General features: G+C 36.6%; 1 protein-coding gene across 1 annotated transcript in view; it reads left to right on the top strand.

The window, feature by feature from the left end:
• UNC13C (unc-13 homolog C) overlaps positions 1-19,169 on the top strand; it is a 591,483-nt gene that overhangs the window by 302,603 nt on the left and 269,711 nt on the right. The window contains 3 exon segments of the mRNA XM_036844585.1: positions 4,990-5,058; positions 6,748-6,836; positions 12,733-12,880. Coding sequence (XP_036700480.1) covers positions 4,990-5,058; positions 6,748-6,836; positions 12,733-12,880 — 306 coding nt within the window.

Raw genomic sequence — 19,169 nt, 5'->3', positions numbered from 1 at the left:
AAAAATCAAGGCTTTTTTCTTTTGGAGAGATGGTTTTGTTGCACACCCTTGAATGCGAAGATTGCTGGGAGTCAAGATTATCAAAGAACTTGATTGGATAAAACATCTCCATGGTGGTTGAAAACACCATGGGTAGAGGAAGAGTTGGAAAGGAAGAAAACTCCATGAGGTGGGGGTCAGTTTTTCAACTTTGAAGAAAACTCTTTAGGAAACTTATTTGGTTAGTTATCTTAAGACACAAATAGCAAATTATTAGTAAAATTGATGTTTATCTAGCTCAATTTTTTCTTGAGCCATAGATACCCTCTGACATAGCCAGTGCCCTTCAAAAACAAATATGCTAATAAATATTTCCTTTTCATTACAGGTATTCTTTTATTTGGTTGCTTGTTCATTCAAGACATATTTATGTGATACCTCATATAAGGCACTATGGCAGGTAGTAGAGGGACTGAAAGATAAATGTTTACCTCTGTTCTCTGGGTTTTATACTCTAATGGGATAGTCACCTAATCATGTGTAACAATAACCATAAATCAGTCCCCAAATGGGATAAGTGTCAAAGGAGTTCATACTTATAAATTTGCTTTGAGATTGAGGAGGAGAAAGTGATGGATACTCTTCAGAGGCTCATGGAAGCTTGCCAAAAGGAACAGTGCTTTTAGGAATGAGTAGTATTTTTCAAAGTCTAAGAAGTAGAAGGAAAACTACCTTAGGTCTTCGAAGTAAAGACAAGGAGAAGGTATAAAACTAAGTTCAAAGTGTGTGTAAGGTAGCCTGCCTAGTGAATAGGGCAGATAGAATAAAAGATGGAAATATAAGAGAACATTGTGTTACTGGATCGATATTAGATTGCTGAGGCCCTTTAATGCCCACTCAGATGTTTGGACTTCGTTCTTGAGGCATCTTGTAGAATCTGATCGAATTTCTGATTTAGAAAGATCACTCTGTAGAGGAAATATTGCAGAGGGGAGAGATAGAATGCATATCAGACAGCGATTCAACTATACGGTGATGGATGGGAACTAGATTTGTGGTGGTGATCGCTTTCTAGTGTATACAGATGTCAAATTATAATACTGTTCGCCTGAAACTTATATAATAATTTTAAAAAATCAGCACTTCCCCCTGATCACACAGCCATGCCCCAACTTATGTGTTCCTTTTCCAAATCCCTGGGAAACCCGAACTTTCTGATAGAGTGACAGGAAATGCTTACAATCATAGAAAATGCAAAAAAAACAAAAACATGGTGTCTAAAACAATTTGCGAAAAAAAAAAAAGAAAAGAAAATGCGCTAAAAATAAAAAAGAGAGGTTAAGATCTAGTGTCAAGAAGAAGCCTGTCTAAAGTTTAGTCAGACTGAGAGAAACGTTAGGCTTTCATGCTCAGTGAACAATAATATCTCAGTGCTTTTCAAGTTTGCCTATTAAGTGACTTCTTATATACTCTTTGAATTTATGTCATTTATTAATTAGTGTGTCATTGATAGCATTGTTTCAGTGGCATTTTATAATTTATGGTATCTCTGTTGGTATCAGTATTAATCTCAAATCAACAAGAAATGCAAATGTATTTCCAGTATGTTCATATGATTAGCATTAATTAAATTATCAAAAACTTATCAAAATAGCCTACACATTAATTCTACTTGAAATCTTTCTGTTCTGCTTAAAGAATGACTGCTTTCGATATGATCTGGGAAAAACTTTTTATAATTTGCTGGTCCAGGTCAGAATAATTTTATCCTATTCTTGTAAATTTATGAAAACATAAGAGCAGGTTGCACATGCAGCTAGGGCTCCTCCCAGGGAAGCTGAATCAAGTGAGGACCCCGAGAGCTTAAGCATCATTAGCTTCAGGTGAAATCTACTGCTGCTGTTGGAGTGAGATACTGAGAAGCAAAGGAATGGGAGAGCGAAGCTGGGGATGATGCAGAGGTTTTTACACACCTTCTTTATAAGAGCTTTTCCTTCCACGATTCCCAGTGTCCTAGGGAAACTTGCTAAGAGTGTCCTTGTGGGGTAGCAACTGCCTCCCCCTACTCAAAATCTCCCCTCTTCTCATGGGTCAAACTGGCTCACCAACTGGTTTTGTACAGCTCACGAGCTAAGAATGGCTTTTATATTTTTAAATGGTTTTTAAAAATCAAAATATTGTCATTTGTGATACCTGAAAATTATATGAAATGCACACTTCAGTATCCATAAGCAAAATTTTATTGGAAAACAACCATGCTCGTTTGTTTATATATTGGTTATAGAAGCTCTTGTGCTACAATGGCAGAGTTTAATAGTTGTGACAGAGACCACAGAGCTGAAAATATTTATGATCTGGCTCTTTACAGACAGTTTGCTGACCCCCGGTCTAGAGTTATTCTTGTCAAATAATTAAACCTAAATACTTGATAACAGATAATGCTTAATGTTAATATTATAGATTTAGCCCCTACCTAATAGCAGACATATGTAGTCCTTACCAAATGCAAAGAACTGAGTAACGTGACAGTTTCAGATATTGTGGCATGTCCCTCGAGAAACGTTTTTTAATTGCAGTCTTTTCTTATTCCTCAAATCACACCATGTAGGTGATAGGCCTCCTCTGCTCTCACAAAGGCAATCTCACTCAAGTTAAATAGAAATACGGTAAATGAAATAAAATTTCAGGCTGTCCTTCTGTTTAAAAAATGTCTGTGAAGATTGTATCAGGAGCACACTTTTAATTTCACATCACCTGATATTGTTTGGGATTTAGCGACAACAAGCCTGGCAGTTTTCTCCACAGTTTTCTATTTTTCTGGAATGTAAATTTTCCAGCTGAGCACTGAAGACCTAGGTTGGAAGATTAAATGTGTGATCTGTATCAGTCAGAATTCTGTTCAGCTGCATGAAACAAATTCAACAAACCTAACTCAATATTCTTTCCCATGTAACCTAAGTCCAAAGGTAGTAAGGAATTCAGGGCTAGTACAGCTGCTTAGGATTGTAAGTTTTTGAAAGGGTGGGCAGACAGAGTTAGGCTGCCGTGTGGAGGCTCCTAGCTTCCTGCCTCATCATTCTTACCATTTGTTTAGCTTTTCATCTTATAGCCACGAGATGACTATTTGACCTTCTAGTATCTCGTCTGAGTTTAAGGTGAGACAAAGGAGAGAGACACAAAGGGCAAATGGAAAAAAAGGCCTAACAAAGAATTATATAGCAAATACTAATACAACAAACTCTGCAGAGCATTCTTCTAGAATCTTTCTAAATAATAATTCATCGGTAATATGCTGGCTGGTTCCATCCCCTTTAATAAACTGTGTACATCTCATTGGCCAAAATCATGCTACCTGGCCATTGCTAGACTAAAAGAGGCCTGGGAGGGTAGGTGTTTCATAAAGGACATATTTGACTCTTGAGGTTCTATTAGGAAGAGAAGAAGAAGGGATATCGGGCAGACAACCAGAACAGTTGGTCCCAGTATACACAACAGGGCCAGTGATTTGGGTCATAGTGTGGTTGACTAGGGTCATGTCAGCTGTCTTAATGATTCATACCAATCACAGAGGTCATATAAAGCATCCAGAGACTGACACAAACACTTTGATTTTTACAGTCGTTGAATGATTAACTACTATGGCCTAAACCGATGATTGTAGCGGCTCTTTTATTTTTCTATTTTGATTGAGATCCACTGACCCACATTGATGGGGGATGGGGGTTAATAAAGGGCAACATAGGTCACCTCCTCCCCTAGGAAGGTATGGTAGAGAGTAAGAAAGAAAACTCTAAGACATTCACTGTATTTTCCAGCAGCTTTACTGGAGAGTCTTACTTACCTAACAAGATAGCAAGCTTCTGGAAGGGTCATTTCTTAGGCTCCTTCATTGCCTCCACAAGAGTTATTAACACAGAGGCAAGACTCAAACTTTGTTCACTGATATATAAACCTGAAAAAAGGCAGTTTATTCAGAAAATTGAAGTTTCACCTTAGGAACAATTTATCAACTCCCGTTAATATTCGACTCACTTCATCAAGATCAGTGACTTAAAGGGATAACAGTTATATACCCCATAAATCCAACTTGTACGTGAAACTACTAGGAAAAATTTCTACTTTTGCTAATATATTCCAAAGTGTAATTTGGTGTTTACAGAATATTAATCTAGGGAGGAAACTTTACTGTCATTTACTACCATCCCCCTATTTTTTTTTTCATTTTTATTTAGGAATCGGAAACTCAGAGTGGTGCTTTGTCTATTGTAAAGTTTTCATGTGTGACTTTGATGGTTTTTTACCTTATATAATTTATTTAATCCACCCAACTATATCCTTATGCTTATTAGCAAAACGTTTTAATTCTTATCCTTTATCATCTTCAAAACCTTCTATGAAGAAGTCAGTCCAACCCTGATACAGCATCAGAGGGAGGCATTGGTAATTTTTGTTGACCTGATATTTTATACTTTTTTAGCACTAAATCATAAACATACTTTAAAGGCAGTCGATCCTTTCAGATTATGAAGTCTGTTACCAAAAGGAAAATACTTTTTGAAATTGTTTTTGACACAAAGAGCAGCTAGTCCCCCTTCCATAGGTGGGAGAAGTTTAAAAAAGCTATAGTTTAATTTTGGGGAGGTGGTGTGGTATGTGGAGGTGGGAAGAGGGGTGGGTTATATTTTCTCTTGTTGACTCATACTGCTGTGAAGGAGTACAGTGGCAATTCAGTTGTCTGGACTCTTTCTTCATGACTCAACTCTTTGGATACTGTCTCATTCATCACAGAGAGGCAGTGTGACTTACAGGAAAGAGTGTGGCTTTGGTGTCAGAGACCTGAGTTTGAATCACTGCTATGTCCCATACCAGCTCTATGATCTTGGAGAAATCACTGACATCTTTGAATCTTCCTTTCTATCAAATGGGGACATTAACTCAGACAGATTTTGTTGTGAGGACTACATTTAGAATTATCATTGATTTCCATTCTCCTATTTTGTGTTTGCACAGAGGGAAAAATTCATAAAACTGCTGGACCAGTTGCATAACTCTTTAAGGATTGACCTGTCAAAGTATAGGGTATGTACAAAATTATTTGCCTAAAGGTAAAATATGGTGTTTGGCTCAGATGATTTCTTGTCATATTGTAAAAAAAAAAAGTTATCCACTATGTAATGGAAAAGTAAAGATAATGATCTTGGAATCTTGGGTCCTGTTACACTAGACGGGTCCCTTAAGGAATCAAGTAGACATCCCTTGTTTAGGTACCTTGCTCCACATCAGCCTGCAGTACTCTGTGTGTGTGTGTGTGTGTGTGTGTGTGTGTGTGTGTGTGTCCACACGTGCACATGTACAGCTTTAATTTTATAATTCTTTTAATAACCATCAGATTGAGTGGCCCTCAGCTAATTCATGAAGTAGACATGTGGCCCAGTCCTCATCTTAAAAGCTCACCCCTTCTTACTAAGATATCCAGCTGATATTTCCTCAGCTTTTGATATTCCTTCTGGGATTCACTGCTTAATTCACTCCTAGATCAATACAATGTGCGTTTTTTGAAGCTGTACAGAGTTCATTGTCAACAATTCTATACTTCCCCTGCAGGTGAAACACACACAAACTCACACATACACAACTATATTCATGTGTGTGTCTGTGTTTGTAAAGACACAGATATAATTTTATTTAGAAAATACAGTTACAAAAAATTTAGTTACAAATTTTATTTACCAAAAAATCTATAGTAAACAATTATTGCATTCTTTAACAATTTTTCTATAATAAATATCTTTCCATATCTGTATATATGTATCTTTCTTACATTCAATTTTTAGTCTCTTATTGATGGATCGCTTAACTGTGCATTTCCAGAAATTATAATACCAAATTTTGTCAATACTTACCTTTCGTGTCGGAACTGGTGCAACCCTATGAGAATCGAACTGCTGTGACAGGCAATGAAAATGATATTTGGGGGCAAGAAGGACCTTGAGAGCCACATCATTCACCATCACTTTGACACCGCCAACTCTGCTTGAGTTCATGAATACCTAAAAGTTACCTGTGGTTTTCCTAATGGCTCTTTAAAAAGCCTATCTGAAAGCACATTAATATGAGAAATTTCTCAATGCTGAAATCGTTTCCTTAATATTTCATAATTCCTTTCCTTCCTTCAAATTCTGAACATCTGCATTTTTATAGCACATTTCTCACCAAACTTCACTAACAAAAACTTTTTGTTAAATCTGAAGTATACTTCAGGGAGAGACTATGCAGTGCAAGTCTTATTTTCTTTTTTAACTTTTAGCTTCTTTGTGACTAAAGTAAATATAGGACATGTAAAGTTTCCCAAAAGGATTTTGGAAAAAATAACCCATCTTGAGAAAATTATAAAAAATATTTTCAAATATATGCTCACCTTCCCAATTTCAGCAGGAAAGCTATTTTGTGAAACAAGGATGAATAACCTCATAAACATTGCAATTAATGATATATTTTGTACATTTTTGTTACATTGTGGGAATAAATAGAGGAATATGGCTTTCTAAGACTAAGACGAGAATACTTCAACTTGTTTATTTTCTGTGATGTTTTACAGTAAATATTGTGAGAATACTGGGTGATACTTTTTAAATTTGACACAGTTTTGCTTACCATTTTCTTTCACAGAAAGTTAGTTGTAGTTTATTTGCCACTGGAGGCATTAATGCCTTAATGCTTAATGGGTAAAGTGATAATTTACCCATTTTCTGTTTCCTAATTAACCAGGAAAACTTTCCCGCCAGCAATGCTGAAAGATTGCAAGACCTGAAATCAACTGTTGACCTGCTAACAAGTATCACCTTTTTAGGATGAAGGTACATCTTTTATTTTTGTCACTGTCTTCGTGTGACATACATTTACTCCCTGGTAAAGTCTGGTTTTACCCTTCTCTTGATCAGTACTGTTCATCCCCATTGATTAAGATGCAGTGCCTTTGCCTGAGCTAAATGAATCTTCCAACATAATGTGTGTTGAAAAAGAGATTATCCTAGACACTTAAGATATTCTGATACATTTGGCTCAAATTTAGTTTTAAGTTAAATTCATCTTAAACAAAGCTCTCTAGTGAGTGGATGTGACACTTTCCGAAAAAAAAAAAAAAAAATCCCTAAGAACATTAAATGGAAATGGAGTTCACTTTGCATTTCAATTTTAACTGAGATATCTTGCAGGCTTTTTCATTGCAAGAGAGTAGCCAACTCCTTTAAGTTTACCCTAATTGTAGCAACTTCCATTTCCTGCCCTGGGAATGTCTGCATATGATTATGTGTGATTGTTTAATCCATTGGTATAATTAATTGTTATATACCAACCTATGCAAACATTTCTTTTTAGGTATATCTTCTCTGCTTTAATAGCAAGTTGTCTGCAATTATAATTTGGCTAGCCGGACAATTCATGTAAAGCCTTTCTTTTTTTTTTTTTTTTTTTGGTTTTGTTTTATTTATTTATTTATTTATTTATTTATTTATTTATGGCTATGTTGGGTCTTCGTTTCTGTGCGAGGGCTTTCTCTAGCTGCGGCAAGTGGGGGCCACTCTTCATCGCGGTGCGCGGGCCTCTCACTGTCGCGGCCTCTCTTGTTGCGGAGCACAGGCTCCAGACGCGCAGGCTCGGTAGTTGTGGCTCACGGGCCTAGTTGCTCCACGGCATGTGGGATCCTCCCAGACCAGGGCTCGAACCCGTGTGCCCTGCATTGGCAGGCAGATTCTCAACCACCGCACCAACAGGGAAGCCCAAGCCTTTCTTAAAACTACTTGTCAGACTATGGGCTAAACATTTTTGCCCTTTGAAAGAGAGTTTATGATTTTTTATTCAGGAAATTCCTGTACAGAAAAAAATAGAAATAATTATTTTTCTTCTTTTCAGTTGCCCATGATTATCTTCACTAAAACAATAAAATTGGTATTTTATAAGAGAGAAAGAAAACAAAACTATGCTATATAAACCATCCATCCTTTAAAGTCCAATTAAAATTCATTTGGTTTGAAGTCATGGTAAGATTAGGTGACTGGGATAAATAGAATTTACATCAATTCTGATCTGCTGGCAGTAGCTGCTGGAACAGTGCATAGAGGGTGATAGTGAGAACTGATCCAGGCTCTCATTGACAAGTGACGCCTGCCATTGACATTGAGGGGGGTAGGAAAATGGGAGTGAGGGAGGGGAGTGCCAGCACAGTGCTCAATACCTGCCTTTCCTCAATCACCAGCCTTGCAGTGTATAGGAAACAAAATCATTTCAAACTTGCAAGTCCTCCTCCCCCACCCTCACTACCAGCTGATGACCTTGCTTCTGATTTCACTGGAAAAACAGGAGCAACTACTGGAGACCTTCCTCGAGGTCTGACCACATGCTCCCGCCACCCACCCATCTACCTACTTACCTGCATCTGTGTCCATATTCTGTTCCTTCTTTTTTTATTATGATTGCTTAGCTGTTTGTTCTCCTAAAAAAAAAAAAAAGCTGTATCTTCCACTGATGTAATTAATTTCTTCCCCTCCTGAGTTACTAAAACAGTGGTCCAGCCATCTTCCTCACTCACCTGAATTATCAGTCTTCCACTCTCTACTGGATACTCCCCATCACCCAACATGCTATTATTTCCAGTCCTAAAAATATTGCTAGACTCCATTTTCTTCTACAGCTACTACCCTTATCCTTCTTTTCCTTTAATACCAAAACCCTTCAAAATAGTCCCTTTTACTTTTTCTTTCCAATTTATTTTCTCGAGTTGTCTTCTGAACAAGTTTTCTCCTTCTATTGTCTTTTTCTCCTCATTATAGACAGTAAAATTCACTCTTTTTGTCCTAGAGCTCTATTAGTTTTGACATGTGTGGTTGTAATAACCCACACTACAGTAAAGATATAGAACAGTCCTATTCGCCTCCAGTATTCCCTTGTGCTAGTCCTTTATAGTCAACCTCTCTCCCACCTCCTGATCTGTTATTGTCCCCCTATGGTTTTACCTTTTCCAGAACATCGTGTAAATGAAATAATAATCTATGTAGTGTAACATATTGGCTATTCAGCCTTCTTCCTGAGTGTATCTACAGTTCATTCCTTTTTATTGCTGAGTAGTAATTCTCTGTTATATATGATCTACAGACATTTGGGTTATTTCCAGTTTGGGGTCATATCAAATAAAACTGTTAAAAATATTGATATATATATATTTTTGTGTAAACATAAATTTTCACTTTCGTTGGATAAATAACAAGGAGGGAGATTCCTTGGTCATTTGGTAAATGTATGTAACACTTTACAAGAAATGCCAATTGCAGTTGTCCTACATCTTCTGGTAAAGCTCTTGGCATTTTCCATGATTTTATTTTATCTTTTTAGCCGTTCAAATGATGCCAAAAACTCAGCCGGCCTCTGTGCACCAGTGTCAAATCGAATCTCAGAGACAGAGTTTTGGGTGAAGTAGAAAAGCATAGCTTTATTGCTTTTCCAGGCAAAGGGGGGACACAGTGGGATCCTGCCCTCGAAAACTATGTGTCCCTACCTGGGAGGATTTAGCAAGGAGTTTTATAGCAACAGTTCAAGGGTGAGGTTTCCGGTAAGATTAGGGTGTGTGCAGGGCCTGCACTCCTTTAATCTGGCCTCAGGTAATCTGATGAGTTTCTGTGGTTCCTTTAATCTGGTGGTCTTCTTGAAGAGCTTCTCTGGTTCCTTTAATCTGGAATGAAGAATGCTGGCATCTTCCATTTGTTGGGGGTTTTAGTTCTATAAAGAGCTTAAAGATATTGTTATGTGTATCCCTTGAGGTGGAACCAGCACCCTGCCCCAAGGCTGCACTGTTGTTTCTTGACTGCTCCTCCCTTGTCTCGGCAGCCCCTCCCTTCCCTGATTAGCAACTGTTCTAATCTGCCCTTTGGAACTCAGGGAAGGTCATGGAGGCTGGAGTCTATTCCCTATAAACAAGAAATGGGGGCGAGAAAGACTTCCGTGACCAGGAGCCCCACAGGGTCCTGCTCAGTTTCACTAATAGGAATGAAGTTATATCATATTATGGTCTTAATTTTATTTCTATATTAATTAACAATGTTGATCATGCTTTCTTGAGCTGATTTGCCATCTGAGTTTCTTTTGTGAACAGTCTGTTGAAATGTTTTGCCCACTCTTCATTCTTATTGTTGAGTATTGAGTTCTTTATTTACTCTGGATACAAGTCTTTTGTCAGGTACTTTATTTGCTGATGTTTTCTCCCTGTCAGTGTTTTGTCTTTTCATTCTCTAAAATTATCTTTTGCCTAGCAAGAGTTTTTAATTTTGATAAAGTCTACTTTATCAATCTTTCTATTTACAGGTAGTGCTACTGACGAAACTAGGGTCACAAAGATTTTTCCGTGTTTCTTCTAAAAGTTTTATTTTACCTTTTACATTTAATCCTGGGTTCCATTTTGAGAGTTTTTTTTTTTTAATAAGTTGTGAGGTATGGGTCAGGATCATTTTTTTGTATATAGATGTTCAGTAGTTTTCACACCATTTATTGAAGCGATCATCCCTTATTCATTGAATTTCATTCACATCGTTATAAAAAAATCAATTGATCATATTTGTTTGGGTCTATTTCTGGACTCTCTATGCTGTCCAAATGTCTATACTTTTACCATTACTATGCTGTCTTGATTACTGAAGCCTTATAGCAAATCTTAAAATTAGATAGTTTTAGTCCTCCACCTTTTTTGCTACTTTTCAGAATTGTTTAATAGATTATATTAGTTCTTATTGGGATTTTGGTTAGGATTGCATTAAATCTATAGATCAATCTGTAGAGAACTAAAAAATTTTAAATGTTAAATCTTCAAATCCACCCTTATTTTTGGAACCTACTCCAATTAGACCTTTAACCCGTCACTTTACCAAAAATGATCTTGTCAAAATCACCGGTGACCATCACTTTGCTAAATCTAGTGGTCAGTCATCAGTCTTCATCCTACAGTGTTCAGTATCACTTAATATATTTTATCAATCCCTCCTCCAGGAAAGCCTTTCTTCCCTAGGTTCCAGGACACCCCTCTTGCTTCTTTTTTCTCCTATCTCATTGGCTGCCTTTTTTCTCTTCTCCATTGCTTTGTTCTTTCTCATTTGTCTAATGTCATAGGGCTAGAATTACACAGGGTTTATTTTTTGGACCCCTTCTCTTCTCTGTCCATGCTCATCTAGTCTCATTTCTTTACATTCTTCTCTAAGCTAATAATTCTCAAATTTATATCACTAGCTCAGGCATCTCTACTACTCCAGACTCATTTACCCAAATGGCTGTTTGAAATCTACTTGTATGCATAACAGGCCTCTCAATCTTAACCTGTCATAAACTGAGCTCCTGATCTTCCAAGCATAGTCTTGCTCATCTAGGTTGAGACCACTTCCAGTGTACCAGTTATTTAGGGCTAAAACCTTGGTGTTAGGCCACCCCCCATAGGCCTACGAGGCCTGTACTTGCCCATCTTCAAGACCAAAGAAAGAATCTGGAATCAGCAACAGAGACGTCAATGGTTTAATGGATGGGGGATCTTATGTGTCTGAAGCAAGGTCCTGGAGTGAGACCTCACTGTGTGCCCCAAGCTCTCGGCCGGCCATGAAGGCAATCTTCACTCCTGGGAGGAAAGGGAGGTTACCAGTTATAGGGGAATTGATGTCAGGTTGGCACCTCAGTTACCAGGGAAACCAGCAGAGGGGCATGTCCCTCACCACCCCTTTGATAGGTTATCATCGTGGCTAAAGTTAGAGCAATCATTAGCTGGGGCCTGGGGCAAGTATGTAGGAAGGTCAGTCAGGTAGTAGGGTGTGGCTGAAGTAGGCATTCCTGGAGCAGGAGATGTACAGAGAGCAAGAGGACAGCCGTCTTGAGTGACCTGATCATACGCTTGGTGTGTCTTTCTCTCACACTGGTCACCCAATCTGTCAGCAAATCCTGTTACCCGTTCCTTCCAAAATTAACCAGAATAGAATTTCTTCTAACAACTCCTTGCTCTACCATAGTTCAAGCACTGTCTTCTCATGACTGAATTATTGAACTATTCTCATCACTGGTCTTTCTGCTTTGTCCATACCTGGCCTTAAGGCAGCATAAGGGAGCCTTTTAAAAAAAATAGGTCACTTTCCTCTTCTGCTCAAATAGTCTACTTTCTTCCCACCTCGCTCAAAGCTAAGGTTCTTGGAGTAGTCTACTTGCAATTTTTCCACTGGTCCCATCCTGTTACTTCTCTGAATTGATCTACTATTGAAGTCCTTTGTATTAAATTCTATTCCACTGAAACACTTTCTGTCCCTCTTCTTCGGTGTATTTTTTTTTTCAGCATGCAACATCATGTAATATATTTTACTGATTTCTTTTGTTTATTATCTACTAAAATTAACTTAAAGAGGAAAGGGATTTTTGTTTCTTTTGCTCACTGCATTATCACCATTGTCCGATATATAGTAGGTGATGATAAATATTTGTTGAGTGGTTGAATGGAATGAATGAATGATATTGTGATTGGTCACTTTAAGTATTTCTATTGAATATTTACAACTATGCTCGTTTTCTCTGAGTTGTTATATTAGGAAGTTAAGGTGGGTGTTTATACATTTAAAACGTTTCTAAGACCACATTTCTCCTGAATACAGAAAGGTCAACAAAAAGTTGAATAAAAGTGTTTATTCAATATGGTTTGATTTATTTATACAGTTTATACAATGTTTTATTTTTGAATTTAAGAAAATATTTTGTCTACCAGGTTCTGGAGCTGCAAAGTCCCCCAAAGGCCAGCATGGTGGTGAAAGACTGTGTCAGGGCTTGCCTGGATTCTACGTACAAGTATATTTTTGACAATTGCCATGAACTCTATTCCCAGCTAATAGACCCGGTAAGAAAAGATGTGTGTCTGCTTTCTGTTCTAGTGTCTGCGTCCATAAGTTTAGAATGACAGTAAGTGGGAAAGTATGTTCATTCAACTTCATGTTAACTGCAGGTTTTAAGAATTTCCATATCTTTTCCTCACATTTGAACATCACTTTCTTATATATGAGAGTGAAATAGTTCACTCCTTAAAGTAACTTCATGTATTAAAGGTGGATATTGTTGTTCAAGTTTTTCTGGTGAGGAGTCAGTTTCAAAAGAATTAAGTGATTTTCTCAAGGTCACACAGTGGGCAAGTGGCAGATTTGGGACTAGAACTTAGGATTTCAACTCCTACTTCTATGTCCTTCCCCTAATTCATCTGCCTCCCTTATCATTTTTTTCTCATAAAACTGATAGATGGGGACATATTTATAGAACAGGATGGTAACATTGTCACATATGTAAATTTATTATTAAGAAATATTTCTAAAAAGAAAATACAGAAAGTAAATCAAACATGCATATACTTACCACGTAGATGACCAACTGTTAACATTGAGCAATATTTGCTCTGATTTTTATTGTTTAAAGCCATTAAATGTTAGACATAAATTGGCATTTCACTTTGTAGTTCTTTCAAATTCCATTCTCCTCCCTTCTTCCTTCAGAAATGAACACTGTTTTAATATTGGTGAGTTTGAACATCTTTTCCAATATGCTCAATGAACACTTCAGTTTTATTTTCTGTATATCGCCTATTAATTCCTTGCTGATTTTTCTCTTGGCTTGCCTGTCTTTTGCTTATTAATCTGTAGAAAATTCTAAAATATATTTTGGATACTAATCTTTGTTGGTTATGTAATTTCATATATTACTTCTCTCTTTATATGTGATGTGTCTTTTTGTTGCATTGAAGTTTTTTAATGCACACTATGATTTATATATATCGCTATTAGTTCTATAGAACTATTGTTTGGGGATGGCTCTTTAACATGTATCTATTGTCTATCCACTTCCCTGAAGAATGCAGTTGCTCAAATAGATATTGAAAACTGTGCAGTTACCTATGGAACTTCCTGTTTAGTTGAGTGGGGCAGATTCTAGAAAGCCGATGTTGGATGAAGGCACATAGGACTCTTTCAAGCTAGGTTTCAGGCTGGGTTTCTTACAGTATTCATCCTTTCTGGGGTCACTGACTCCTTAGCCTAATAGGAGAAAACATGAAAGCTGGAGTCTGTCATTGTATAAGCAAAACAACATAAAACCACATAATTGTTCTTAACTTTAGCTTAACATTCCCACTACGTGTGTGCTCTTGTTTGGAAACTTGGTTCTCTGGGATTTCTACGGATTAAATTGTCTCTGACTTCAAATATCCCCTTGGGTGGCTTTCTAATGGCTTCCCTTTGTCTATTCTCTACTCTCTATCTTCCTCCCACAAAGCTCTTTCAATTCTTCCACTACATTTTCAACATCGTCTTTATTCTACCCAAAGTATAAAAATTAAGCTTTTTATTATACCATATAAGTTACCCATACATAACTTTATAATCAATCTTACCGGGCTTTACCACCTTTAATTTCCTACTCCTTGCAATTCCAAACTCAAACTGGTCCCCTCTCATGAGCCCTAAATTCTATTATTTTCTATGGACTGGCCATCTTCTTTTACATTCCTGTGTTTATCCTGTTCTATCTGCCTAAAATGTTCTTCCCCCATCCTCTGCCTTCAAAAAATCCAACTTAAATATGACCTCCTCTCCTACTAATTCACACTCAGTGGATGAATCAAATCAAGGTTAAGTGTCATACCTTATTTAGTGTCTTTCTAATATATTAATACTAATAATAGTAAAATAACAGTTTTATTTATATAAGATATATAGAAATATGTACAGTTCCCATAAAGCAAACATACCCCTAATAAAAAGCAAATAAATTGTCACATCAAAATGAATCTAATATAGCTTAATATTTGCTTATTTGGCTTCAAAAACAATGTTTGTATGATTTTCTAACTAACTGGTATTCATTTTATGTGGATAGATTTATAGATTTTATATGAAATCTTATCCATGTGGAGACTGTTTGGAGCTAAGCTTTAAATCTAAGAAAAGTAATTTTCCTTAAACATTGTTATCATTTGAAATTCTAAAGAAAGCACCCATTGGGCCTGAACAATTTAGGAAATTAATACTCCCTAGAGCCCTTCTGGAACCATCTGGGAAAAATTTTAATATTTAAGCCTTATCTCCCCTCATTTGACTGTAACCCCATTCTCCGAGGAGCTCAAGTTAAGACCATTTTTCCTTCACACTATACATCTGAATTGTCCTCAAATTCTGATGAGTTTATCTTCAAAATCAAACACCTTATCTTCACAGTACATCCAGAATCTAACCACTTTTCACCACCTTCATGCTCCCACCTGGTCTGAGTCACCATTGTTGCTCACCTGGATTACTACATAACTTACTAACAGAGCTCAGTGCTTCTACCCTACAACCTCTGCCTATGTTCAACAGAGCAGCAAGAATGATCCTTTTAAAAAGTAAGTCAGATTATGTCACTCTTTTGCACATAATATTCTAAAGTCCCTTCATTTCAGTCATGTTCAAAGTCCTTTCAATGGCAGTAAGACCCAGGATCTGCCCATATTGCACCTTCCGCCCCACTTACTCTGTTACTCTGTCCTTACATACATCATCGTGAGTGGAAAGGAAAGTAACATGAACAATGCTGTATCCCTGGTACCTGCAACAGTGCCTAGATCATAGAAGGTGCTCAGAAATGTGTTTGTCAAATAAATTGAATGAATGAATAAACAATTACTTTTCTTAAACGATACAATAAGAAATTACAGGTTATTTGGCCCTTTATAAACAAGACTGAATGAGGTGCTCTGTCATAGGAGACTCTCAGTCCTTGCCTGAAGCCTCTTGCAGTTGTATGGGGTAGTGTTGCAGGGTCCTGGACAAGACAAGGGAGGAACTGATGAAAGCCACATCTAGTCCCAGCCCTTAAAAATATCCTGAAGTTTCCTCCAGCTCGCTCTCTTCTGCTGTAGTAACCTGGAAGGACACACATTCCACATGGTATGGCTACCAGGTGAAGGATGGCTATCCAGCCAGCTTCAGCAGTAACCCATTACTGCAGTAACTTATTGAGGTTAGGAGATTTATCTGTTACCACAACAAACTTGGCTTATTTTGACTAATAGACCTTCAAATCCATTTCCAACCTGCCACCCAAACTATCTACTTAAAATATATGTGACTGTCCTATCTGTAACCCCCATTCACTCATGGGATTAAGTCTAAACTTTGCAATTATTCAGAGGCCCTCTAAGATGTGAGCTCTGACTAGCTTTCCTTATTTCAATGTAATTTTCCCCTTGCTTTCTGTGATTCAGGACACTAAACTCCATGATGCCTCCATCCTCATTGTTTTTACCTACCTGGATTTGCTTCACCTCCCCCAAACCCCTTCATGGCTAACTCGAGCTCACTGACCTTTTCTTCAGAAAGCCGGAGTTGCCGCTCTCTGCCCTCATAATACCCTGACATGTCACCACTAGCACACTTACCGTGATACATTTATTAGGCATATAATGTAATATTTGTCTGGCCTGTCTTCCCTACTAGGCTGTGAGTTTCATCTTTGTAGCCCCAGTGTTCAACGCTATGCCTGACAGAGTACAGTTGATGAAATAATTAATAAGAAAGAAATTTTATAAAAACAGCACTCTGTTACTTATTTATATTCTACTTCACTGACTCCACTTCAAAGTCTGTGGTCTAGAACATGATGTTTGAACCCCTGAGTTCAGATTCTTGCTCTACTGCTTATTAGTTTGGTTGCCTTGGATGAGGTAGTCAGCCTCTTCAACTCTCAGTTTCTTTACCAAGACATACTTTTAGTATTCATGCCACTTCTGTTTTTATCTGAGTTCTCTCTAGATAATGTAATGCCTGAAACCAAGAAACAAGAGTTTCAGGGTTGTTAGGCACAGTATAATTCTGATTATTTAAATGTGGAAGTTCTCTTTCTTTCTCCAAAGGGGTTTTGAAGAACCATATAAAAATAGTGCTCAGAATAAGAATGAAAAACAAACTTGAGAGATAAGGTGAAAAATGATGAATGAAAAGTGTGAAAGAAAGTGAATGAAATTGTTTGTGCAGTTAGAAGAAATAGCTAAAAAAGGCTGGTTGCACACTCCTGGAGTAGCATTTACCTTGGGTGAGTCACCACGCCCATGTTTATCCTTCAGTTTAGCAAAACTAAGAACTCAGGTGTGGCAATGTGGACTTAGGTGATTGATCTCTTGCATAAAGACACATGAGGGATCAATCTATAAACTAGCCCAATGTTCTAATTATATTTTGAATTAATAATGAGTTTAAGACTCTCTCATAAGCTTATTAGCTTTTTGAGTAACCATTTTTATAAATGACCTATTCATAGCTTGTGCTTATTTTTTAAAATAGAATCTCTCTTTCTGGTTGCTATTCTAAAGTTACTTAGCTCTTTGTCAGCTTTTGACATTGCAAAGATGTTCACAATCCTTCATCTTTATCTTTGTCACAGCGTACATTTATAAGAAATTCTCATTTTTAATATAATCAAATTGACCAATTTTTCTATTTAAAATTTGCAGTATTAAAAAGTCTTTCCCACTCACCCCCAAATAGAGGATCTCCTTACGTGGAATTTAATAAAATGAATGTGTTCCAGCTTCTTAATAATCACCGTTAGGATTGTCCAACTAGTTCCCCTGCTGTTGCTCCTAAAGCAACCTTCAGATTATGGATTTTCTTTTCATATAGATGATCCAGGAGAGGACAAGCCAATACATTTTCAAGTCTGTTTGAAATGTTTGGTCTTTTTTTTTTTTTTTATCTTAAAGAAACTGTCGTTTGTTCCTTGAGGTGTCCTCAGAACCTACACTAGTGCCTGGCATATTAGAGTGACTTTAAGAGTCCCTTTGTTTCCCTCCCAAAACAAATTTCCCTGCCTCTTACCTCTGAGGCGGTCTCTATTATTAATTTGATATTAGCTTTCTGGTTCATCTGTATGAACATTTATTATACGTGTCTATTAACCATTTGAGTATATGAGTATGTCTCTCCTCTACATTGTACAAACAAACAATGTAGTGATATGGTTACATGTACTAACTCCAGTACCAGACTAAAAAATGTTTAGTTATTTGGTAGGAATGATTTTGTAATTTTTAAAGCTTGGTGTTACTTTTTGAGAACTATGTATTGTGATACATTTAGGTACAGTATATTGATTTTTTTTTTTTACAGCTACCTATCACATAAATACACCACAATTTACATATCAATTCCAGTGTTTCACTTTTACAAATAATAGTACAATGAATATCATAATGCTTTTAAAGAACAGAAGAATGCCTTTCTTTCCTCTGCTTTTCCATTTCTACTATATATAATGCAAACATGATTGTACCATGTGGTCAAAACACCCTCTATTTTTTCCCATATTAAAATGTCCTTCAACTTGTCTGATTCCCACAGGAAACACTGAGTTTAATGAGAATAGAAACTGTTTTGTTTATTATTGAACTTGTAGTACATAACTCTGTACCTCACATACAGTAGCAGAAATCAGCGAATAACTGCTTACTTAATAGAACTTCTATGCAAAAATATCTATATGTATGCAGTATAAGTTACTGCTATTCATTTAAAAATTTTGACCAAGATATCCTCTGAAAACTTTTTTAGAAAAAAGAAAACACCCTCCCACAATATCTTAAATTGGCAACTTACATGAACATATGCATGTCAAGTTTCAGAAAGTTTTCCTTGATTTGTAGATGTGTACTTTTTCAGTTATTTTAGCCAAAAAAGTTGCCATAGCTATTTTTGTTTGTTTTTTCTTTTGTTTTTGGTCTAGTCAATTCTAAATAATTCAGTAATAAAAGGAAAGTTAAAATAAAATGTGACTTTGAAATTTACAAGTGGAAAAATTTCAATTCTATAACTCTTGAGATATTATTTAAATAGTAATCCTTAAGGAACTAGCTAGAAAGTGTCCCTGACTTTTCTTAGATTTTTTTTCCCCTTGCAATGGACTTTCTTATGCAATCAGTAGCATTAGTTTAGGGAATGATGTTCATTCTGAAAAGAAGGTACTTTTTCACTACCTCCTGTGATTATTGTCATTACACTAGAACTAAGTAAATACAGACACATTTTAAGCTTAACTTTTCTTTAAATTTTATTATAAAATATGTGGAAGAAAGTTTATAAGTAGGACATTTCTTCTTAAGTGCCAGCTTCATA

The sequence above is a fragment of the Balaenoptera musculus genome, chromosome 2 (genome assembly GCF_009873245.2).
Source record: "Balaenoptera musculus isolate JJ_BM4_2016_0621 chromosome 2, mBalMus1.pri.v3, whole genome shotgun sequence".
Classification (NCBI taxonomy): Eukaryota; Metazoa; Chordata; class Mammalia; order Artiodactyla; family Balaenopteridae; genus Balaenoptera; species Balaenoptera musculus.
The sequence above is the reverse complement of the archived record's forward strand: the minus strand, read 5'-3'. Positions and strand labels throughout refer to the sequence as shown.